The sequence below is a fragment of the Tenrec ecaudatus genome, chromosome 5, assembly GCF_050624435.1.
Source record: "Tenrec ecaudatus isolate mTenEca1 chromosome 5, mTenEca1.hap1, whole genome shotgun sequence".
In the NCBI taxonomy this organism is placed as follows: Eukaryota; Metazoa; Chordata; class Mammalia; order Afrosoricida; family Tenrecidae; genus Tenrec; species Tenrec ecaudatus.
Window position 1 is genome coordinate 117,734,302 of NC_134534.1, and position 24,736 is coordinate 117,759,037.

General features: G+C 40.2%; 1 protein-coding gene and 1 non-coding gene across 2 annotated transcripts in view; one reads left to right on the forward strand and one right to left on the reverse strand.

Moving 5' to 3' along the window:
• Positions 1-11,746: 11,746 nt before the first annotated feature.
• The window catches only part of NOL8 (nucleolar protein 8), a 36,994-nt gene continuing 24,004 nt past the window's right edge, over positions 11,747-24,736 (reverse strand). Inside the window, exons 13-18 of the mRNA XM_075549867.1 lie at positions 22,455-22,532; positions 17,189-17,460; positions 14,876-15,002; positions 13,947-14,017; positions 12,517-12,596; positions 11,747-12,026 (exon numbers count right to left, since the gene is read on the reverse strand). Of these exons, the coding sequence (XP_075405982.1) occupies positions 11,976-12,026; positions 12,517-12,596; positions 13,947-14,017; positions 14,876-15,002; positions 17,189-17,460; positions 22,455-22,532 (679 nt within the window). The 3' untranslated portion in view covers positions 11,747-11,975. The remainder of the gene's footprint in view (positions 12,027-12,516; positions 12,597-13,946; positions 14,018-14,875; positions 15,003-17,188; positions 17,461-22,454; positions 22,533-24,736) is intronic.
• On the forward strand, positions 11,801-11,912 carry LOC142449523 (U6 spliceosomal RNA). Its single transcript, XR_012784676.1, has one exon. It is a non-coding gene; the product is annotated as a U6 spliceosomal RNA (small nuclear RNA).

Genomic DNA, 24,736 nt, shown 5'->3' on the forward strand with positions numbered 1-24,736 from the left:
CTGATCCAGGCTCTGGAGATCCAGAATCTGATTTTCATTGCCTCGACCACTCCAGAGGCTGCCTTGGCAGAATCAGGACTCCAGAAACAACATCTGGCTGCCGTACCAGCAGGCTCTGGGGCCTATGTCCACTTCCCTCCTCCACCACAGGTGTCAGTCCCCCCTACACTTGGTGCCCTGACTGAGGCATAAAGGTCAAGGCTTGGTGGACATCTTCCTCGGCATCCTTGACTGTTTAGTTCAGTGATTTGCTTCCTGGCCCACCAGGGGCTGTTCTTTTGGGGGAGATGACCCTCACTTCCAGTCCTAGGGGAACACAAAGCACATGAGAAGTTTCTCTAGAGGCTCACCGCCTCATCTTCCTATTTTAGCGGACCCTGCTGCCTCCTCCTATCAGCTGGCACCCCAGGAAAGGACACCCTGTGTTGAAATGGTTTCCCTTATGTAGACCGATGGCATCTATGTTAGACAGGACGTTCTGGAGAAAGAAAAGGAGGACACTAATACTTTTATATATTTTTATATAGGTAGATACATAACATAAGAAATAAACAGTTAATCTCTAAAGCAGTACAAATGGCTCAGTGCAACTCACTTCCATGAGACAGCTTGCACTTCCGTGAGAAGTCTTGAGGGCCGCCAGGTAGTCCTCTGTAGAGCAATTCAGACTATCCCGCCACAGGCAGCAAACAGCAAGGCAGGTCACCAACAGTCAGCCGGATGACAGGGTCTGACAGTCCCCAGCTCAAGCGATGCACCTTCCAGTAGCGTGGAGAAGTAGGTCTTGAAGGAACACACTTCACAGAGTAGTTGTCCCACAGGTAGCGTAGCTTGCAAATTGAGACACAGAACAAGTAAGCCAGCCACACACTGCTCCGATCATCAAAGAGCAAGAGACAAGAAAGGCGAAGCTCGCTGAGCCATTGATCTCACTGCCCTTCAATTAATCCCACATGTGTTCATTGGCTATGTTAGCACAATAAACTTTAACGATCTCAATCTACCCCTTGCCAACTTGGCACCTGTACTCAATTCCATAGCTATATATAGTTTCCAGATATTAATAGGACACTTATACTTAACATCAAACATGAATCATACATGAAAATACACTGGGTCCAATTGTATGAGATATCTCATACACGAACAAAGAAAAGTTATTCAAAGTACATGTAAAGAAAATACACTGACAATCACAAATCTCACTATTACAATTGATCACAAGGTCGTAACTGATAGATAGGCCTTCTTCTACTACCCATTCTGTATTACCTTTGCCCTCGGCAAACACCTCAGCTGGCTGTGGTTTTTTGCCTGGTGGGGTGACTCAGACCTTCATTTCGGAATCTGGATCATTAGATGCCCTGTCAGGATTGGTTGCTGTGACTTACTATTTACTGTAATCACAGGGTATGGTAGCATTGAGAGTCAGCCTATGGGATCTCCTGGATTCCAGACATATTCTTCTTTATACCCACTATGTAGCAGCAGTCCAATTTCTCCTTTGTAATCAGGATCAATCACACCACTCAATACAGTGATACCCTTCCTGACCTGTTGATCCAAAGGCATGAGAAGCCCAAAGCTGCCAGAGGGCATTCCCATCTATCAGTTCAGTGGAATCCATGCTGTTTCCAGGTGGGAGAGTTCCTTCCTTTGGGACCAGGACCTCCAGGTCTGAAGCACATAAGGTTGCTGGGACAGGAATAAAAAATGCTGCAAGTGGATGACTAGGAGTAATAGTGATCTACCCCTTGGTTCCTGGACCCATGAATTCTGGCTATTAGAGACACAGCACCATATATTGGCTGCTGGCTTAGAGCATACACAGCTTTCTGGAGAACATTGCCCCAACCCTGCAAGTGGTTGTCACTTAGTTTGGGCCATAATTTTGTCTTTAGGAACCCATTCCATCAAGCCAGCTGCTTCAGGATGATGAGGAACATGATACGACCAGTAAATTCCATGGGCATGGGCCCACTACCGCCCTCAATTTGCTGCGAAGTGAGTTCCTTGATCAGAAGCAATGTTATGTGGGATGCCATGGAAGTGGATGAGGCATTCTGTAAGTACACCAATGGTAGTTTGGGCAGGAGCATCGCGTGCAGGGAAGGCAATTTCCAGAGTCGGTGTCTATTCCAGTAAGAACAAAATGCTGTCCCCTCCATGATAGAAGTGGTCCGATGTAATCAACCTGTCACCAAGTTGCTGGTTGATCTCCCCAAGGAATGGTCCCCAAGGAATGAAGCACTCAGCAGTAGCAGTGGCCAAGTCAGCCTTGGTGAGTGGAAGTCCATGCTGCTGTGCCCATGCATAACCACCATCCCTGCCGCCATGTCCACTTTGTTCATGTGCCCATTTGGCGATAACAGGAGTGGTAGAGGAGAGAGGAGGACCAGTCTCCACAGTGCGTGGCATCTTATCTACTTGATTGTTAAAGTCCTCCTCTTCAGAGATAACCCTTTGGTGAGCATTCACATGAGACACGATTACCTTTACTTTCTTGGCCAATTTAGAGACGTCCGTCCACATACTTCTACCTCACACATCCATGTCACCAATTTTCCAATCATGTTCCTTCCAGTTCCCTGACCATCCAGCCAAGCCATTAACCACAGCCCATGAATCAGTATACAGTCTTACATCTGGCCATTTTTCCTTTCAGGCAAACTGAAAGGCCAGGTGCACTGCTCGAAATTCTGCCCATTGGGAAGATTTCCCTTCACCACTGTCCTTTAAGGAGATCCCAGAAAGGGGCTGTAGTGCTGCTGCTGTCCACTTATGAGTGGCACCTGCATATCGGGCAGAGCCATCCGTAAACCAAGCATGACTTTTTTGGTCTTCGGTTAAAGTACGGTGAGGAACTCCTCCGGAGGCCATAGGTGCAGACTGGGAGAAAGAAGGTAATGTGACAGGAGTGGAGACTGTGGGCATTTGGGCCACTTCTTTATGTAGCTTACTTGTCCCTTCAGGTCCTGGTTTGGCCTGTTCTCCTATATACCACTTCCATTTAGCAAACGGGTGTTGCTGTGTATGTCTAACTTTATGACTCTGTGTGTCAGACAATACCCAGTTCATGATAGGTAATTCAGGCCTCATGGTGACTTGGTGGCCCATGGTGAGGCGTTCAGTCTCCATCGAGGCTCAGTAACAGGCCAACAGCTGTTTTTCAAAGGGGGAGTAGTTCTCTTCAGAGGATGGCAGGACTTTACTCCAAAATCCCAATGGTCTACACTGTGATTTAGCAATAGCTATCTGCCTAAGACTCCGCACTGCATCTTTATCTGCAACTGACACCTTTAGCACCATTGGGTCAGCTGGATCATATGGTCCCAGTGGCAAAGCAGCTTGCACGGCAGCCTGAACCTGTTGAAGAGCCTTTTCTTGTTCTGGGCCCCACTCAAAATTGGAGGCCTTTCGTGTCACCTGATAAATAGGTCAAAGTAGAACACCCAATTGAGGAATAAGTTGCCTCCAAAGTCTGAAGAGACCCAATAAACATTGTGCCTCCTGTTTACTTGTGTTTTTTTTTTTTTTTTTAGAGTTGGTGGTGCTGATATAATATCTTATTCTTCACTTTAGGAGGAATATCTCAACATGCCCCACACCACTGGAGTCCTAGAAATTTTATTGAGGTGGAGGGTACCTGAATCTTCGTTGGGTTAATTTCCTAACCTCTTGTATGCAGAAGTCCTACCAATGAATCTAGAGTCTTTGATACATCCTCCTTAGTGGGTCCAATCAGCATAATGTCATCAATATAATGGACCAGTGTGACATTTTGAGGAATACACAGGCAATCAAGGTCCCTTCGGACTAAATTATGGCACAGGGCAGAAGAGTGATGTACCTTTGGGGGAGAGTTGTGAAAGTACATTGTTGCCCTTGCCAGCTGAAAGTAAATTGCTTCTGGTGGTCCTTTGAGACTGGTATGGAGAAGGCATTGACCAGATCAATAGCTGCATACCAAGTAACAAGAGAAGTATTAATTTGCTCAAGCAATGAAATCACATCTGGAACGGCAGTTGCAATTGGAGTCACCACCTGGTTAAGTTATGATAATCCACTGTCATTCTCCAGGATCCATCTGTCTTTCTTACAGGCCAAATAGGTGAGTTAAATGGAGATGTAGTAGGAATCACCACCCTGCATCTTTCAAGTCTTTGATGGTGGCACTGATCTCTGAAATTCTTCCAGGAATGCGGTACTGCTTTTGGTTTACTATTTTCCTAGGTAATGGCAATTCTAATGGTGTCTACTTGGCCTTTCCTACCATGATAGCCTGTATTCCATATGTCAGGGATCCAAAATGGGGGTTCTGCCAGTTACTAAGTATGTCTATTCCAATGATGCACTCTGGAACTGGGGAAATAACCATAGGATGGGTCCGGGGGCCAACTGGACCCACAGTGAGGCATACCTGAGCTAAAACATCATTGGAAACTTGACCTCCATAAGCCCTCACTCTGATTGGTGGGCCTTCAAAACACTTTGGGTCTCCTTGAATTAGTGTCAGTTCAGAGCCAGTATCCAGTAATTCCCCCTCACCCCCCCCCCCCAAAAGTTTGATTATTTCCTTTCCCTCGGTGCACAGTCACTCTTGTGAAAGGCTGCAGGTCCCATTGGGGAAGGTAGGAGAAAGACTAACAGTAAAAACTTTCGGTGATGTAGCAGGGTCCTTCTTCAAAGGGACCCGGCCTTCCCCTCATTCAAAGGGTTGTGGGTCTGTAAACTGGCTCAGCTCTGGGAATTGATTGAGTGATTGTGACTGCCTATTCTGCTGTTCACCTGATCTAGCATTCTTCTGCTTGTATAGATCATGTACATATTTAGTAGGTTTCCCATCTATTTCACTCCTAGGGACCCCGTGGCTAAGTTGCCAATGCCATAATTCCACAGGAGACAAATTGCTTTGATTACTATGGAAACCATGTTGTCTATTATAACCACACCCACCCGGTCTCTGTTAATTCAGTGCTGACACCTGCCCTCTACCACCATGGGGACAAATCAGCCCCATTGAGGGCAAATGTCTGAGTTTGCTTAAGGACAGTTCCCACTGTTAATCCTGGTGCACATAAAATAGCAATTACAGGAGTCTTAAGAGATTCCTGGGCCCACTTCACAAACTTGTTTCTTATGGTTGTGGTAAAGGGTCTGTCCTCAGGACACCCCCTTTTTGGGTCTATGGGAATATCCTGATAGATCCATTCCAACATACCAATTTCCCTAAGCTTTTGGATGCCTTCTTGTACAGTGTACCAAGGTAGGTCAGGTACTTCAAGTTGGTCTAATCTAGGCCATCTGGCAGTCCATTCTTCAGTGAACCAACCAAATAAAGAATTAGATCCTCTCTTAGCCTCTCTCACAGAGACATTGAAAGAAGAATCTGTCCTTAAGGGGTCCCATATCCAGAAACTCAGACAGGTCTAATATTACATTTCGTGCACCAGTATCCCACACCCTTAGTAACCATTCCCAGGGATAGTCCCCAGGCTTCTGCTTGTACATATTTGAAAACTCAAGCAGATCTTTGTGAATATAATGTGCTTCTTCTTGGGTAGTCATTTCCACCTCACTTTTAGGAGCTTTCTGAGAATTTTAAATACAGGTCTAGAGGAAAAAATGGGTGGTGAGGGTGTTTCCTGGGTGCTCTCAGCAATATCTTGTAAGGCATCTCCCTCAGGCAATACTACCAATGCAGCCCCACCTAGCGCATCAATGCAAACAGTTTGGCTAATCTACTCAGGGGTGGATTATTTTATTGATAGTGAATTAATACCTTCAGCTGGGAGGGGTGGATCTACTGATGGATGGGTCAATTGTTTCTAGGGGTTCAATATCCTCCTTTCCTGGATCATCAGCCCATATGTTCCCGTCCCATGTTTCAGGGTCCCAACTTTTTCCAATCAATGCCCTCACTTTGGTATCAGACACTGCTCTAGCTCTGCAATTCAGCCATGAGACTCTGGACCTGGTTCTCGGCAATGTCAACTCTATTGCAAGAGGAGAGAAGGCTCTCCTTTGCAGCACAGACAGAAGCTTTCAAATATGTCAGTTGGCACCTGAGGCACGCTGAGGCTCTGAGACCATCTCTGTCCTTAATCACACATTCCATTGTAAGGACCAGCCAACCAGCTTCCCTATACTTGTAATCCTGACAAAACTCCTGGAAAATATCAAAGATATGATCACTCAGAGCCTCTCCTTTAACCAGCACCTGATCTATTGGTGGTGAGACTGTAAATAATAGCTTTGCTATTTCACACCATGGATTAGTAAGAATAACATTGCTTTGGGGCACAGAAATAGCATTATTAGTGTTGTTAAGATTAATCAGGCTGGAGAGTCCATTTAATAAGCCCATATTTATGATTTTATTTCTCTAGAAGCACTCCTGGTACCAAATGTGTTAGACAGGGTTCTCTAGAGAAACAAAACCAGAACGCTAATAATTGTAAACATATATATATTTATACAGATAGATATATAACTAAGAAATAAAGTTAATCAAATGATAAAGCAGTACAAATGGCTCAGTGCAACTCACTCATGTGAGACACTGGCAGTCCTTCAAGTTTTGAGGGCTGCCGGGTAGTCCTCTGTAGAACAATTCAGGCTATCCGGGTACAGGCAGCAAACAGCAAGGTAGGTCACCAAGAGTCAGCCAGGTGACAGGGTCCGACAGTCCCCAACTCAAGAGATGTAAATTCCAATAGTTGGCGAAGCAGGATTTGAAGGGATCTCAAATTACAGTGACACAGTCCACGTGTTAGGTGTCCCACAGGTAGTGTAGCTTGCAAATTGAGGCACAGAACAAGCACACTGGTCTGATGATGAGAGACGAGAGGCAAAGCTCACTGAGCCATTTATCTCCCGCCCTTCAATTAATCCCTCATGTGCTCATTGGCCATGTTGGCACAATAAACTTTAACAATCTCAACCTGATATACGCAGATGACATAACCTTGCTGAAAGAGAAAAATGGAAGCAGTTGCTGATGAAGGATTGTAGCCTTCAGTATGGATTATGACTCAATGTAAAGACGACCAAAATTCTTACAACTGGATTGATAGGTGACATGATACATGGAGAAAAGGTTGAAGTTGTCAAGGATTTTTGTCTTGTCAATCCATCTTGAGGGTCTTCCTAATTCTTTTTTTTTTCTGCAAACAAGTTTTATTTAAATAAGTTTAAATACATCACATCACATATAAACTGAAGGGGGGGGGGGGAACCAGTTGTTACTTCACGTGGCATCGGGCAGCTGTGGCTGTGAAGTTGCGAGCGCTCCAGCTAGCTACATCCGTTTGCAATGTGTTCCCTTGTCAAAAGTTTAACGCGGATCGGAGATTGGCCTCACAGTCTAATGATCTCTGGACACCCCCTTGCTAGGATATGTCTGGTCAAAAAGAACCAAGACCTTGGTGGCAAAGCCAAAAGCCCTATCACCTTACCGGAGGGAAGGGGCTGATCTCCAAAGACCCACCCCCTTGTCTGGTTGGCCGCAACACCAGGGGATCTTTCCCTTGCTACCAAAGCGTCCCGCTAGTGGTACAGCTGCCTCATCCCTTCCTCCCACGGGGGGCCGGCTGTCCGGGTGGTGGATGCCATTTCCTGAGGGCAGGGGAGTTTCTGTCCAGACATCGACATCTGAGAACTCGGGGCTCTGCGCTTGGCTGAAACATGCTATTGTTTTGTTTCAGACTGGGCACTGCCAGGCGCCTACTGCTCGACCTGTTTCAATGAGGGACTTCAAGACTAGACAGCATGGCTCTTTTCAGTTTATTGCATGAAGGAGTTACACTAGTCCAAGTTAAAAGTGGACCCCAAATGGTTACATCATACAAGCTGTGAGGTTTTAAACTTGTGACAAGGGACAGAGGGAATTTTTCTACTCATTGCTTGGAAATCCTCACTTAAGCTTCCGTGAGCCACAAGCACTTAAAACCCATGAACCTTCAGCTGGTCGTCCTTAGCCAGTCCAATCTCTACAAGGAACTGGCATATGTTCTTGCGCTGGTCACCCTGGAGCTGAATCACTTCTCCATATTCTGGATGCTCAATCACAGTACCATTGCAGGCAAATTTCTTCTTAAAGGCCTTCACTAGCTTCTTTTTGTCGTAGTCATCAGCGATCCCTTAGACAGTGGTCAGGGTCTTCCTGCCGTTGCGCTGTTGAATTCTTATATGGATATAATCCTCTGTCCCTGCAGGCAGCAGGTCAGCACCCTTACTTGCATCAGCAAAGGGGTCGAAAGAGTGGAGGTTCTGGATAGCTGACATACAATACGATTCCTTTTCCTCCGTGGAAATGGCCTGCGGAAGGCGGCGGCTGGAGAAGGCGGGCAGGGGGGACAGAGCGTCGGGAAGCAAGGGGGCTCGAGGGGGAGGCTGCTGAGTCCTCGGCGGCGGCTCAGTGACTCGGTCTTCCTAATTCTTATGCAAATGTGGTTTAATCTTTAATGAATGGTAAAATTGTATGTATACTAAAGCATTGTTATAGATTTATTATCAGTAAATGTTTGACTTGTATACCTATTTTATATGCCCTCGTGTTGTAGGTATGCCTTGTGCTAAAGGTCCTTAGTTCAAAACCACCAGCTGTTCCCCAGGAGAAAGATCTAATAAAGCTTTATCTATCTTCCTAACTGGGCTTACCCTAACTGGATTTATGGTCCTAACTCCTAATTATGGGATCTTTCAGACTTGTTATATTTGATAAGTTTCTGGTTTAACCAGGATTTTTGAGATTGACGAGCTGGTCTTCCAATTTCTCCTGCTGCTTAATTAATGGAGGCCAAAGGATAGAATTACTAGGTATAAGTTTGTGGAAAAATAGAATGAAAACGGAATTTTTCTATGAACTTACTTATTTTGCATACTCCAAATATCATACAATGTAATGGTTTAATTACATTAAGATTTGTGAAATTGTCACAATTTCAGAATATTTTCTTCCTGTACATTGGTGTTAGCACCATTTCCCCCATCCCCCCTGCTTGCCCGTAAGCGATGATCAATCCAGTTACTGTCTCTGTAGATCTACTTATCTTGCAATTCATAAGCAGAAAGTCATATAGAACACAAACAGGAAACAAACAAAAAACCTCTAACAATGATTACATAAAACATGGAAAAGCCTTAATCAAAAAGAAAGCAGAACATATTAAAAATACAAACAACTTTTAACGGGGTCAATAGGTCAAATGATAAGGTGTCACATTTTAACCTAACTACATCTGCCATAATTGACTTTACAATGCTGATAGCAAGGCTGTTCACAAGCCTGTACTGCGGTTAGTGGGAAATCACCAACGCTTGACTCATTATGTGGAGCCTGCAAATGAATTCTGGGCTTCCACTGTCAACCACAGCCTTCTGCAAACAAGTGGTTCACAATTTAATCTCTGGTATCATTCCCTCTGTTAGATTTAGATTACTATAATCCTTGGATGTCCACATGGACTCAGTTGTTTAAAGACAATCCTTTAAGATCCCAGATACTACTTGATTTCTAACAGCTGGGGACCTTCTAGTTTCTTCAACACACTTGGCTACAGCATGCGGATGGATCTTCAGTGATCTCTTCAGGAGGGCAAACTTGCATTAGAACTGATTGACCTTAGTTTGAAGCCAAAATTCATTCATATATCTATAGTTTATGTATTTGGTTCATTTTAGAGACATTGTTACAGATCATAAATCATCCCCTGGCCATAAGATTATTCTATTGGTAGTGTCATTGATTTAGTCTTTATGAATGTTTAAAGCCACTTTGCATTCTGCTTCATTGTCTAGCCATTAGAAATTGTCTCAAATGTATTAGTCTGAAATGTCCTGTACTTCATTTAGCTAATCATTAGGGTCCAAGGTCACTTGTAATTAGACCGTTAAAAAAAAAGGCAGTAAGTTGTATTTAGTCAAATCAGAAATAAGTATTTAAAATAACCTAGACTTCAGAGCTTAACTTGAAAACACGAGTCTTCTGGCCAGGCCGTTGTCTGGGTGGCACGTCCGAGGTAAAAAAACCCCAAGAATTTTGACCCACATATTAAAAAACATTTCATGTAAACCTTACATCAGAAGATGCTTATTGAAGATAGAAAGCAAAGAGTATCCATACAAAAAGCTGAACAGGGTCGTGGGCAATCTATCTCGGGCTTCATTGAAAAGGTACTGTATATACTTGTGTATAAGGCGAGTTTTTCATGTGCTGAAAAGCTGGGGTTAGGTTTATACTCGGGTCAGTGGTACCCCGGTGAGGTGTAATATCTCGCTGCCCCCCCCCCTCCCCCAGGTAATGGACAAGCATCCGTTATCTCAAGGGTGATTGCCATTTCTCTGTTCATTCAAAACCCCGCTGACACTGCTGGGCTAGGAGTGTCGGTTTACTCACATCTAACCAATCAGAGCCGTCCTATGACGTGTACATTTGAATAAGCCTTTTAAAGACCATGTGCAAAGGATGTGGCATGAATGGATGTCATCTGGTCAAGCCCGACTAATAAAAGGAGGAAATCTCATGAAGCCTGACATAGTTAATAGCAAAGTGCGTTCGAGATGCATGGGAAGACATTCCAGAAGACATGGTGCGACGTGCCTTCCAGAAATGTAGTATTAGTAATGCTGTGGATGGCAGTGAAGACTGAGCTTTGAATGAAAATGACAGCAGTGATGGTGATGACGGCGATCTCATTGAGGACAGCGTCTATGATGGCCTCACACCAGCTGAAGCTCTGCACTGGAATACGGATGATGAGGAATTCAGTTTTGAAGGATTTTAACTCTACATTTTAGCTTGGCTGCTGATTGAGCTCTGGGAATAGTACTCTTAAGGTTATCATTGTTGACACCTTATTGTTTTTGTTGAACCCATTTTCCACATACTGTGCTAGTTTACTAATGTTAAATGATTCTATTTAAAATAAATATTTAAATACATTACCCCAGTGATGTCTCCATTTTTAGTAATTTTATTTTCATTTGTTTGATTACTGAAACTCACCAATAGCTTCTGCATTTTCCACCCTAAGCTTATACTTGAGTCAATCAGTTTTTCTGGTTTCCCAGGTAATAATTAGGTACTTCGGCTTACACTCAGGTCGGCTTATATTCGAGTATATATGGTAGTCTAATTTTTTTGAGGCTTTAAATATATATCTTTATTTATATATAAACCACCCACACATATATACTGGTATATACAGCTTTATATATATACTGGTAATAAGACCACTAGCCTGGATGAAAGTTACTGAAGCTGTTCCGGATATATATATATATACTGTTTTATCATGTTAAGTTTTGAAGTACATTAGCATTCACGGAGCAACCTGAACAGTATTATTTTATTCAGAATTTGTGTATTCTTTAAAAAATTTTAGCCAAAGTTCACACATCTCTTAATGTGGAAGCATAAAAACCAAAACAGAAACCAACTGTTTGCCCATAAAGCTTCAATGATCAGATTGTGGTGTTTTAAACTTGGTATATGAATACTAGTGGGAAAAAAAAGAAAAAAAGCTAGCGAACCTACATAAATGGTGTGTGCCCTAACACGGGTGACCCCCTAGACCCAGCTTGGTTCTTCTTCAATGTTTTCTCTTACAGTTGTACCTATATACCAGTTTTCATTCATATCCATTGGGGTGATTCTGCTTTTGTTCTGGGGTCAGTAATCTCTTGATCCTGACTATCTTATGCAGAGATATTTTGAAGATGAAAGGCAGCTACATTCAAGGGCTAGTGGAGAAAGAAAGAAAAGGACTGACGATTTCTTTATTCCAAAATTTCTTTAGTGCTCGCTTCGGCAGCACGCACACTAAAACTGGAATGATCCAGAGACGATTAGCATGGCCCCGGTGCAAGGATGACATGCAGAATGTCTTCTTTATCAGCTAAAATTATTTTCTATGCCAATTTTCTTAGGTGATCCTGTTCACATTCAGCAGCATAACCAATGGTGGCATTTACTATTTTGGTTTCACTTTTCTTTTTGCATCTTTATGTTTCTTTCGACAGTCCTAGTAAACAAAACCAAAAATCTTTGTTAGCAAGAAATGTAAATATTTATTTGTTTTCGGTGGTAACTACAAAATGAAAGTTAGATTATCCAGTCTCAGAGTGGGGAGGCTAACGGTAGTCTTCATATTATGAAAGCATTTACTGAGAATGACAAGCAATATACAAAATTTGACTTTAATATCTTACAGAGTAGATCAGTTTTCCACTCAGTAAGTCATACACATTTTGTTTCCTATGTTGACTTTATATTTTTACAGTGAGAACTGTAATAAACACGTATGTTTCCATGTTAGTCAATAATCCTGAATGGAAGCAAGTTTTCTTATTTGACTATGTGTGGGTTAAATTAACCTAACTTCAAGGTTCTCTCACAGCCCTATAATTCTTGGAGTTTATATCATGTTCCTGGCTGTCTATTAATACAAAGAAATTCAAAGATATACCACATTTATTTTATAAGGCAGTTATTATGGAGATACAATTACTCACCCTATGCAGATCATTTGTTCGGGCCTCCCAAGAATTCCCACTCATAATACTTTCTGCTCCTCTCCAGAATAAATCAGAAGCTATGGGGGGAAGATAATAAAGCATAAATTAATACAAACATAGACAAGATACTAGTGCTGTCATTATCAAGGTTGATAGTGTTTGTTAATTCTAGTTAAAACGATTTGTCAAAATCAACCAACCAACCAACACCGCTTAAAATACACTGAACAAAACACAATGCAACAGTTTTACAGCGACACTTATCACATTCTTCAAGTTGTGTAACTATTTTCACTATCCTTTTCCAAATTATTCAACAATTAACATTCAGTGCAACTTAATAACTTCCTTTTTCCTTCCCTCCTAATCTTAGTAACCAATAATGCGTTTTGTTACTGTATTTTCGCGGACTTCATATAAGTGAGATCAAAGAGTATGTGTCCTTTTGTGACTGACTTATTTCACTCAATGTTTTCATATTCTTATCAGATATATAGTTTCCAAAATTTTTCTCTGAATTTGTATGCTGTTTTATTTACTTTTGATAGTCTTTGGATATAAAAAGTATTTAATTTTTGTGAGATCCCATTTATCTTTTTGTCTTTTACTGCTTTTTTGTTGTCAGATCTGACAGCTCATTGCTAAAGACTAACAAACAAACAACTTTTTGAGTAATGAATGTAACTGTTTATTTGTGCGAGGCTTCAAGAAATGAGTTTTCCAACAGACTTGGAATGTCTGCTTCGAGTTTTAGGGCAATAAAAACTTAAGTGTTTTGTATGTTTAGTACCTAAGAAGTCTCTAGAATAAAACAAACCCCAAAGTCAGAATCATCTCATTGGTAATGAATAAACAAGGGGAAAAAAAGTCATGAGTAGTGGTAAGCCTTTACTGTATATATTCCTGTATAAGCCGAGTGTTTCAGCATATTTTAAATCCAATTTTAGATTGGCTTATGGTAGAAGTAGGTAAACCCAAGGCTTAGCAGTGGAAAGAATTGTACTACTGGAATCCTGACTTCCTGAAGCCACTGAGGCTGGTTAAACTCTTGAAACCATAATCCTGAGATCAACTTTAAACCATAAACCAGAATTATCCTCTAATATCTCCTTTAAATCAACTGCTTTGAGCATTTTGCCTGGTTCTTTTAAGAACTATTTATATGGAATCAAACTGATAATGGCAATTGAAAGGATAGATAGCTAGGCGCAGTGAGGTTAATTAATGGGGAGATATAATTCAGAAAAGGTAAGCTTGATTTTATAACTTTAAAAATAAAATCACTGTCACTGAATTATACATGCAGAAACTGTTAAATTGGTATATGCTTTCCTCTGTACAATTTTAATTACAAAAAATGAATCATTTTTTAAAACGTGGCTACACTAATACCTTTTCTACTGTATCATTTAATGGAAAAGACTTACCATGAAGTCGTTCATCATTCTTACAGAAAAAAAAAAATCTCCTGGTATTTTCCTTAGGTATTGATACTTCTCTGAAATGAAAGACAGGCAAAGAAATATTGGTTGGTTTAATTGTAATCTTTAAGAAAAATGCTTACACTGAAAATGTAAAGGACTATTCCTGAATTATATATATTTTGTGATTTTGTTCATTATTTTCTTGAGTGAAAAAGATCCTACCCCTTCTGCATTCAACATTCTTTTACATCTGAAGATTTTATGACCAAGACTTGTTAAGTACAAACTCTGTCTTCCTCCTGCTGGTTTCTGTGAAGTGGCCACCACTCTGGTTGGCAGAGTTTGAAGATGGCTGGGAGACAGTTCATTGAAGAAGCATGTATCAGATTAGCATCATCACTGGAAGGTCCCTATCACTGTGCTTACCCTATTCCCTTGGTCCCGCAGTGCTATCCTTATTTCAAGAAGAAACAAGTGCCCAAAGGTTAGAGAACCTTCTTAGGGAGCTAAGAAAACAGCTCTAAAGAGAAGATAAAGCTATCATGTGATGATAAGTTTAGATACTTCCGTACTATCTTTAAAGCAGTTAGCAAAGAAATATTTAGCACATAAAATAAATTACTGTACTTTCACCATGTGCACATACCTCTAAATTTCCAAAATCTTACTCATTCATTTTTTCTGTCAAGGCCATTTGGATATTTATAACATCATTCGCCAGTCATACAAAATTATCAACTTAAATACTAGCCTGCTATGTTTGGTCAAATAACTCACTCCTACAGTAATGGTTGAAACGACTTCTCTTTTATGAGGTGTGTATTAGCTACAATTGATGATTTCTTGGGCATTGTATGATGTGAGAGCTGGACATTCTCGACCCTGTCCCAAAGTATGCCTAAAATATACACACATAGAAACAAAATACTTACCCCACACTGGGCTTTCTGTGATCTGCTTCCTCAGTAGTATCTTCCTCTTCTGAGCTACTATCTTGGTAATAAGGATCTTCCTGCCAGGCAATCTTTGGAGGTTTCATTATTTCTACTCTATAGGTATCTATATTATCATAAAAGGAAATGATGGTATTAAAACTGAACAATCCAGTAATTACAAACATATTTGATTATCATAAATATGTATGCATTTTAAAATAATTTTATTGGGGACTCTTACAACATTCCATACATCAATTTTATCAAGTATTTTTGTAAATGTTACCATCATCATTTCCGAAACATTTTGTACTTAAGCCCTTGGTAAAAGCTACACTTCGCTACCACAGCCCGCCATGAATCCTTGATCAATTATATACCATTATTTCGTATCTTACACTGTCCATTGTCTCCCTTTACCCACCTGTTACTCATCCCCTTTGAGAGTGTGTGCTATCTAGTCAACTTTGTGATGGGTTTCCCCCTTTCTCGCCCTTCCCCAAACCCTCCTGATATCACTACTCCCACTACTGTTCCTGAGGGATTTATCTGTTCTGAATTCCATGTGTTGAGAGCTCTTATGTGTACTAATGTGTGTTCTTCAGTCCAGCCAGATTTGTAAGGTTTAGAACTGGGTCATGGTAGTGGGAGGAAGGAAGCATTCAGAAACCAGAGGAATGATGTGTTTCGTCAGTGCTGCACTGCACCTTGGTTGAATCATCCCTTCATTAGAACCCTTCTGTGGGGGATATCCAATTGTCTACAGATGGGCTATGGAACTCCACTCCAAACCCCCTCATTAGTATCAATATAGTTGTTTATCACATTTTAATGCAGTAACCAGGTGTTTTGTATTGTTTGCCATTAGTGTCTGCTGTGCTCCAGGTCATTTCCCCACCCCCACCTGCCAGTTTGATGAAAGATAAAAGTTTCAAGTTTACCCAGGTACCCTCAGAGCCCTTCACAGCCGCACCTGAGGCCAGGGGAGATCTGCATGGCCTTCAAGGAGCAGCTTGAGAAGCAGAAGGGGCTCCAAGGCTCTGGATTCTGGCTTTTCAGTTCCTCTGCTGGGCGGCGTGGCGGACCAATCCTGGTTGACTCCATTGGCTAAATTGAATTCACCTGGCCCAGATGTGCCAATCCAGGTGTAACGCCCACCTAGGTATACCACCCTTCCTGGCTGGAAGCTCGAACCTCTGGGCACGTGCAATGGACACCCCAGTCCCTGTGCACCCCAGGCCATTTTCATAAGTGCACTGTGCTAATATTTTTAACACGATGCTACAAGAAAAACTTAGCACAGCACACTTACTAAACTAACTGTGCTGCAGTTGGTGAAGAAATGTGTAACAAATATAATGAAAGTATTTTCGCACATCTCTAAATTTAGAAAATATTAATCATTAATATTTTGTATTATTAATAAATTTTATGATCAATCTTTGATTATTAAAATCTTTTATTACTAATAACAGATTTTTAATTATTGAAATAAGCTACTAACATATTTTGATATTGCTCCTAATAATCTGTTAAGAAATACAAGCACTATGATATAAAAAGTAAGGGTAAATGTGTAATATATAATTAGAAAAAGGACAAAATAAATTTGGAACATGTGCTAAGGGGAGAAGACTAAAATATACCATAAGACAGTGAAATCAGGTTCCTCTTTCTGATTATCTATGAATGAGAAAAGAATAGTAAGAAAGAGGTGTTTTTTAAACTGTGGTCCTTGATGGGCTTCTTTAGAAGTGACCCTCCTGAATCTGAATGCAAAATTGTTGGTACTAGTATTTTTTCTTTTTCTTGGGCTCTGGCCAAATCCAAGGAAAAACTTTAAAAACAACTGGCATCTATGTTTAAAGCTAAGATGTTTATGGATTTCTTCGCTTCCCCTACCAATGCAGCACTGGCTGTCCATAAATCATGGTGTTATAGGAAAGCAAAAATAAGACCCTATTGCGTTTGAGTCAATTCTGACTTAGGTTGACTGTTCATGAGATCCTATTTAAATATATGCTGACTTCACTTCTTCATCAGTATCTCTACTCAACAAACGGTGTAACATCACACCCTATTATCCAGCCTCTCTTTATAAAGCAGCAAATCAGATGCTTGCAGAAACAACTTCTTTTCATGTTAAACATAGCTTCAGGCACATTCTATTTATGATAATGAACACCGACTTACATATTAATATATTTGCAAGGAAGAACCCTTTACTCTGAAAGTGATAAATTATTACACTTAATATAGACTCAATGTATTAGGTTCAAACTAAGTGAAAAAGCAAGAGAGACGAATTACCTTCCTTCATATTTTTAGCATCTGAATCAAAAAAGGAAAATGTAAATCCAGATGGTTTCTCATCCCCATTTTTCAGGAATGTAAGGCCGTCATTCACTTCTGTTTCATCTCCACCGCAGTCCTCATTCCAGGATATGTTTTCTTTTCTTTCACTGATATCTTCTGAAGTTTGGAGTCTTTCTTTCAAATCCTTAGCAATGTGGTAGTACATTGTTTTTGAAACCTCAGGTAGCTTTTCACCTTCCATCCTTTTAATCTTTCGCTTTGTTTTACTGTTATGACATATGTAGATACACACAGGCAACTTAAAGAATCAGTTACTTTTGGCAAATTCCCAGGAAAGGATAACACTTTATATAAATTTAATTCAGTTTATGCAAAAACAAAGAGGATTCATATTAAAAAAAAAACCACCTCAATTAGTAAAAACATAATATCTATCCAATGTGTTTTGGCACAAAATTATTTCAAATAGCTTTAATATTAAACATGAATCATATTCATTTATCTCAACTTCTAATTTATATTTCAGGAAATACACTTAACATACTAACTTTGAGTAGAAAACTCACTTAAAGTCAAAGGATCTCAGTTTTCTCATTGAGATAGTTAAGGTTTATTGTGCTAATCTGTCCGATAAACACACGCCGGATTCACTGAAGGGAGGAGAGATAAATGGCTCAGTGTGCCTCGCCTTTCTAGTTCTAAAGTCTGTTGCTTTCTCATGGTTGCACCATGGTGCAGCTGTGTTAGAAAGTTCTCTGGTTTACCTGGCAAGGCTCACTTCCTGTAAGACATCCCTGAGGAGAAGCTATATAGACCTACCCTGATGCAGCCTTGGAGGCCCCTGCCAGTGCCGAGATGCTTACACGTTTACTGATTTGACTTTCCTCCTGCAATTGGCGTAATTCTGTGTGTTTTGTAGGATTGAGGAGGGTTTTGTAGATGGGTATCAGACAGATGGGCTACTGTTCGATTTATGGGCTTGGACAGCACTGGGTTGGGATGCTTTAATGCACACTTACCCTTTATATAAAATTCTCAATATATATATGTATGTATTTTTTTCCCCTGTGGATTGGTTTCCCTAGTTTACCCAGACTAACACACTCATCTATAAATTGAGTTTGCTGAACCAGGCAACTTCAAAGACCACATCAAGTTGTAAAATTCTGTGCATTTTATGAAACGGGCATAAAAGGCTATAGTTATAACTTTAATTTTAGAAATGAAGTATAAATGCACTAAGACTAGTCTATTGTGGAATGGATCAATTTTTCCCAAAAGATATATTGTATTTAGTATGCTGTTTTATTTGAGCTTAAAATAAAATTTTCATCATCAAGGTTTTAGGTAGTTAAATATTAAAATTCTTTTTTCCTACAAGCAGATCAAAGGTCCTTAACAATCAGTGAACTCAATAACCATTTTTACTGATGGACAAGATCACATTGAAAGTTTTAATACTTCACTAAGTAAAGCAAAGGGGCTAAGATTTAAGACAGATATGACTCCTATTAATCTGTTATAGAATTAAAAATTATGAAAAAAATCCCAAGGGATTATTAATGAATTAGAAAGTATTGGTTTTATACGGGTCCAAAAATTCTTTTGACCCTCTTTACTGCCAGTGGCCGAGGTTAATTCCACAAGCCCTTCCGTGTGAGCTGGACTTTGTGGCATCTTTTAACAGATTAGGACAGTTGTCCATCCCAGTCACCCTGCAGACTGTAGCACCAGGTGGCATCGGTATCACAGTATGTAGATCTGAGGACAGCCTAGATTTTGAGCTGATGCTGCAAAGGGGTATGACCTTTGAGAATTGCAGGGAACGTGCATATTCTGCATACGGCAGGAACGAAAACAACTGTGGCCAGATGGTTTCAAAATCTATCCCTAAATTCTGCGATCCTGACTCCCTCAAGAGAAGGCTGACTTACACATCACAGTATGAGTTGGATTGAGGGGGTTTCTTTTAAAATCTGAGCAATATGGATCTGTCAGTGTATAAATCCTGAGTCTAGATCATAAAATCCTTTGTAACTTCTGCCTCTTCTCTATGTGGGGCTCTTGCAGAGGCCATGCTGTGAGGGCAGTTAGGCAACCTCATGGGGAGACCTCTGAAATGAGGAACGGAAGCTCCGTGGCAACAGCCACGAGAAAGCCATCTTGGATGCAGGTCATTTAAGCCCAGAAAGCGTTGAGATGGAAGCACTAGACACACCTAAGCTTACAAGAGACTCTGAACCAGAATCATCTAATGAAGTTGCTCTGACATTTGAGATAATAAATGTTTGTGATTTTTAGGATGCTGTTTTAAGTAGTATGTTATGCAGCAATAGATAATACTCTATTTAAAATAAAACTGATAAAACATAAAAACTTTACACTGCAAAGAATATATTACTTCTACTTTGCTCTGAAATGTGATTTTCTCTTAAGATAGGTAATTTTTCTTTGAAATAACTTATTTTTGAGGCTGTTGAAATTACATACAGCAAAAAATATACTAACTGAATAGTTTCCACATGAAGACTCAGTAACGACGATTCTTATCCTTCTTCTCTAAGTACTTCCTTAGATATGAGTACGTTCATGCCCTCGCTTAGGTTAGCCATCTTTTTAGTTGCTGTTGGCGATTTGATCCCATCTGGAGAGTTCTTAGAAGAATATAGTGCTCACAGCAGACATTCCTTACTAGCAAAGTTACATTATTTTTTACTTTTAAGTGGACTAAAGAGGATATTTTTGATTTAAGGTTTAAAGATTATCTCAGGAGGGCAATCCTTTTACGGTTTCTTTGTGGTTCCTTAAGTCTAAAACACATGAGAATTTGAAATTCTGTTTTCCACTGCCTTTTAAAAAAAATGTATCTTATTGGGGACTCTTACAACTCTTAACACAAGCCATACATATATATCCACTGTGTCAAACACATATGTTCTCATATTTTTTGAAACACTTTCTTTCTACTGAGTCCTTAGTATCAGCTCATTTATTTCCTCCCTCAATGTTCCCTTGATGATTCACAAAGGAAGCAATCATGGAGGCAATTAGTAACACATTCAACTTCCTCCTCTTATCCCCGACTCTTCCTCTTTTGCTTTGGCAAATAAAAACTATTTCAGGGTTATTGTTAGAAATATATCGATCATACTACTTTTGAAAATTCAATCTTTTTAGAACCACTGTACATCTTATTAGCAATAATTGTATTAATGCTATATAATCTTACCCTTAATCAATGCAATTTTTCTGTCATTGTAGATTGAAACTCAGTATCTTATAAGCGATAATTATTTTTTTCCTCTCCTTTCTCTCTAAAATATAGTTTTAATTTTAGAGTCATTTTAGATTTACAGAAAAGTTGCAAAAACTCTACAAAATTCCAAACTTGCCTGTGTCTATTTACCCTACTTTTAGCATCACACATCTATCCCTCACTTATCGACTACCTCCTTTATCTGACATTTCCGATTGACAATAGTAAAATGTCTACTTATAGCACTAACACACCAGGTAAGGAATGGTATTTTGAGTGAGAAAGTGCCTCTTCTGCCCTAAGTGCTCTATCCCTCACATCCCAACCTATCTCCTTTGCATTGGATGTGAATAAGATTAAGAGAAAAACAACAAAAAGGGTGGATACACCCAGATCTCAGACTATTATTGTGCACTTTGAATGCTCTTTGTCCTCGGGTTACTAAAGTGCCTGGCTTTCCTTACTGCTCATTATGCAGGCTGGTTGCTGTCCCACAGCCGCAGTAAAGCTGTCTGAAGACTGATGGCCCAGGGGACCAGAAAACAGCAGAGGGCACAAAAAGGCTGTGCAGTCAGCATTTCACCTCCGACCCTTCTACTGGGTTTTGTTTTGGAGCACTTTGGCTAGTGGGTGACAGTCCTGGTGGGTGTTTCCGTGAAAAGCAAAGAATCTATATCTACCCCGACAGTCTCAAAATGGCACAAATTAACCTTTTGCCCTGAATAGTGGCACAAGGAAGGGAGCAGCCTCATGAGGCTACCTCTGAAATGACTTAAATCTGTGGCGTTCTAAGTTGTCGAAGTATCATGTAATGACAATTTTTGCACAATTGGATCTTTGGAATGCAATCAGGTTGCTAAAGGAGTAGATGTGTATAATACAACTGTAAAAACTAAAATACTACAACTGATACATTACTAGAAGCTAACATTCTAAGACTTTATTCTGATCTCACCATTTTCTCCTGATACTGTTTTTCCAGGAACCAATCCTGGCTACAATGCTTCCAGTGATTTTGCTTGCTATTAACATTAGGAAAGCGAAGGCATTAAGATAGGCAAAGTTAAGCGCTGCTCCGTATAGCTGGCATATTTACCAAATTAACTACACATCCATAGGCAATGGAAGCTTCGACTGAAACAAAATAATGTAGTGGGATGAATGGCAGGCAGCCCTCGAAAAAATATCGATGTGCTAATGCCTGGCACCTGTGAATGTTAGCTTATTTGAAAAATGGGTATTTGCAGATAAAATTATGTTAAGGATCTGGATATAAAAAGATCGCCCAGGATAAGTCACATGGCCACTAAATGCAATCACAAGTGTCTTTATAAGTGACACAAAGGAGAGATGCACGGAGGAACAGGAGGCTATGTGAAGATAGATGCAAAGAGTAAATCCTGTGGTCACCAGGCAAGCGAGAACAAGGATTGCCAAAGAGGGAGCTATGCATCCCTCACCCCCCTAGAGGGAGTGTGGCTCTTCTAACTTTGATTGTGGACTTTTAGTCTCCGCAACTGCAAAATCATTAACTTCTTTTAAGCCAGACAGTCTGGAGTAACTTGGTTTTTTTTGCAGCAATTTCAGCAAACTAAAGAAAGTAGGGAGCCATCTACCAGAGTCACTGGGATTCCTTTGTCAAGAGGGAAGGCTCCCCCATCTGCCTCACCTTATCCTTCACAACAATTGTTCCTAACCTTTCACGCTGCTGGTCTTAAACTAAATACAATGGGGGACTTACTGCTAGCCTATTGGTTAATAACTATTCTTCTTCTCATTGTCTGATTTAAATTAGTTCATATGCTTTTCCCACTGCAAATGAATTGACTCAGACTCATAGTGACCCGGTTAGGACAGAGTACAACTTTACTGGAACAGAAAACCTCTTCTTTCTCTTGCAGTGGCTGGTGGATTTGAATTGCTAACCTTATGGTTAGCAGTTGAATGCATAGCCCACTATGTCACTAAGTCTACTAGTACTAAAAGCAGTAGTTTGAAATTTACCTTTCTTTTGGTTTATCTTCTATCTTTCTTTCAAAAGTGGCATGGTCATGCTTTGTTGGGTCATAGTGTATGATGTCCCTATGATTAAAAAAATCTGATTAAATTAAAAATAAATCAGAACACAATTTACAATACAAATAACAAATTGTTTCAATACTACAAACAGCTAATTTTTGGAAGTAAAAATGATTACATACATTTATAAAGCATATATATATATAAAGAATATTAAGATACCATGAGAAATACTTCCAATCTTGAGTTTCTGTGCATCTTTTAAAATTTTATAAATTATTTCAAACATACTAATACATATGCCCAAACCCACTAATGGTGGCAACAATAGGCTCGAACCTGACAATTGTTAAGGATGGTGTTGGGCAATGTTTACTTTGGTTGTACATAGGGTTGCTATGAGTCAGAAATAACTCCTGGGCATCTAATAACAGCTGCCATCGAGTGGATTCCAACTCATAACAACCTTAATTATTTATTTTTAAATAAATTTTTACTGGGGGCTCATACAGCTCATATCACAATAAATACATATATCCACTGTGTCAAGCACATTTGTACATCTGTTGTCATCATCATTTTCCAAACATTTTCTTTCTACTTGAGCCCTTGATATCAGCAACTCATTCACCCCCCACGCCCCAATCCCCCCATTAACAACTTTATAAATTGTTTCCAAGACTGTCCATTGTTACAGCAGACAGCCTCCGCTGTAACTGACTGATGGATCTTCAAGGCACACAGCATGCTCCAGAGACTGCACCAGTGACATCCCATGTGGAAGTCCACTGGATAAATCAGACTCAACGTCATACACACCTAGAACTTGAGGGCGTAAGCCGGAAAATACATGTCTGAGGAAGCAGAAGAAAGTTGCACCATGATTGGTGAGCTGCTGGTAGGCAGACAAATAAGGTCTTGCTACATCAAAGCCCCAGATGTTGTATTGATATGTATTCTTCTTTACATTTTTAACAGAAGACATATGGATACCTTAAGATCTTAAAGGCTAGGAAATCAAAAGAAGTTTGAAAGAGCCAAATTGAGACTAATGTGGATGCCCAATAATATCCCATTGAATTGCTTAAAAAATTGCCCGTATTTGAAGAGAGGAATGCGAAGGGACACTGTCCTACTGGAGGACTCTGTGTAGCTTCCCCAGACGTTTTTTCTCTTAAGCTTTGGCTAACTTTCGGAAAGCACTCTTGTAATTAGCGATTGGCCCTTTGGGAAGTCAACAAACAAATGCACTAAGCATTCCCAAAAACTACTGCCAGGGCCTTTGCCTTTGAACTGGGTCCACTTATACCTCTTGCTAATAATTTCGTTGACTGATTATACTTTGCCCTCAGGAGTATATCAATACAACCATGTTTCATTTTCTGTACAACTGTTTGAAGAAATGCTTCAGGATCTTGATCTCACTTGTTTAAAATTCCCATGGAAAGTTCTATCTTGTCTGCAGTTGGTCTGGATACATCAGCTTTGCTGCCCATGAAGTACATCCAATTTTAATTTGCACGGTGAACCACCATGCTATGGTGTTGGAGATTGTTTCTGGGCTGCCAGTTCTCTTCCAATTTTGGCACAATGTTTCCTTGAAGCAAACTGTGGTTGTTGGTCTGTCATTGCAAGCTTCCTCTTCAAAACGGTCTCCTCCCTTCTTTAAATGAGTTAGCTATATCACATGGATTTCTTTGGGCGCATGGTGCCCATGAACTTATTATAACACATCAATGATTTTGCAAAATTTCTATTCAAGTGTCACTATAAATTTGATCTTTCTTATTTTAATGCTGGCAGAGCTTATGTTGGTCTGACAGGCTCTTTTTAAACTGATTACATATCCTTCTTAGTGCCTGAAACTTGGTATTATTCAGACATGTCTAAAAAGTTAGAAAAACATGGGATTGCTTTCTCTCTGAGCTTTTGTACACTTGTATACATGTATTAGTCTTGTTAGGGTGGGTTCCCCCCGTCCTAAAAAAAAAAGGGTTATTTTTGTTGAATAAAGAAACCCAAACACAAAACACCGTGGCTGAAATCAAGAACTGGAAGAAGAAACTAGTAGAACTACCTACCACTGATGCAACAGCAACTGAAATTGGATCTCACGTCATCTGGCTCTTTCATTTTAAGACATTCTCCTTGCTTCAGTAAGCATTTAACTCACTATGAGCCAAATGTTATGCAAAGATCAGCTAGCTCCAGGAACACATCTTTCTATCAGTCTTTTGAGCAAAACTGAAGCTAATGAATACAACTGT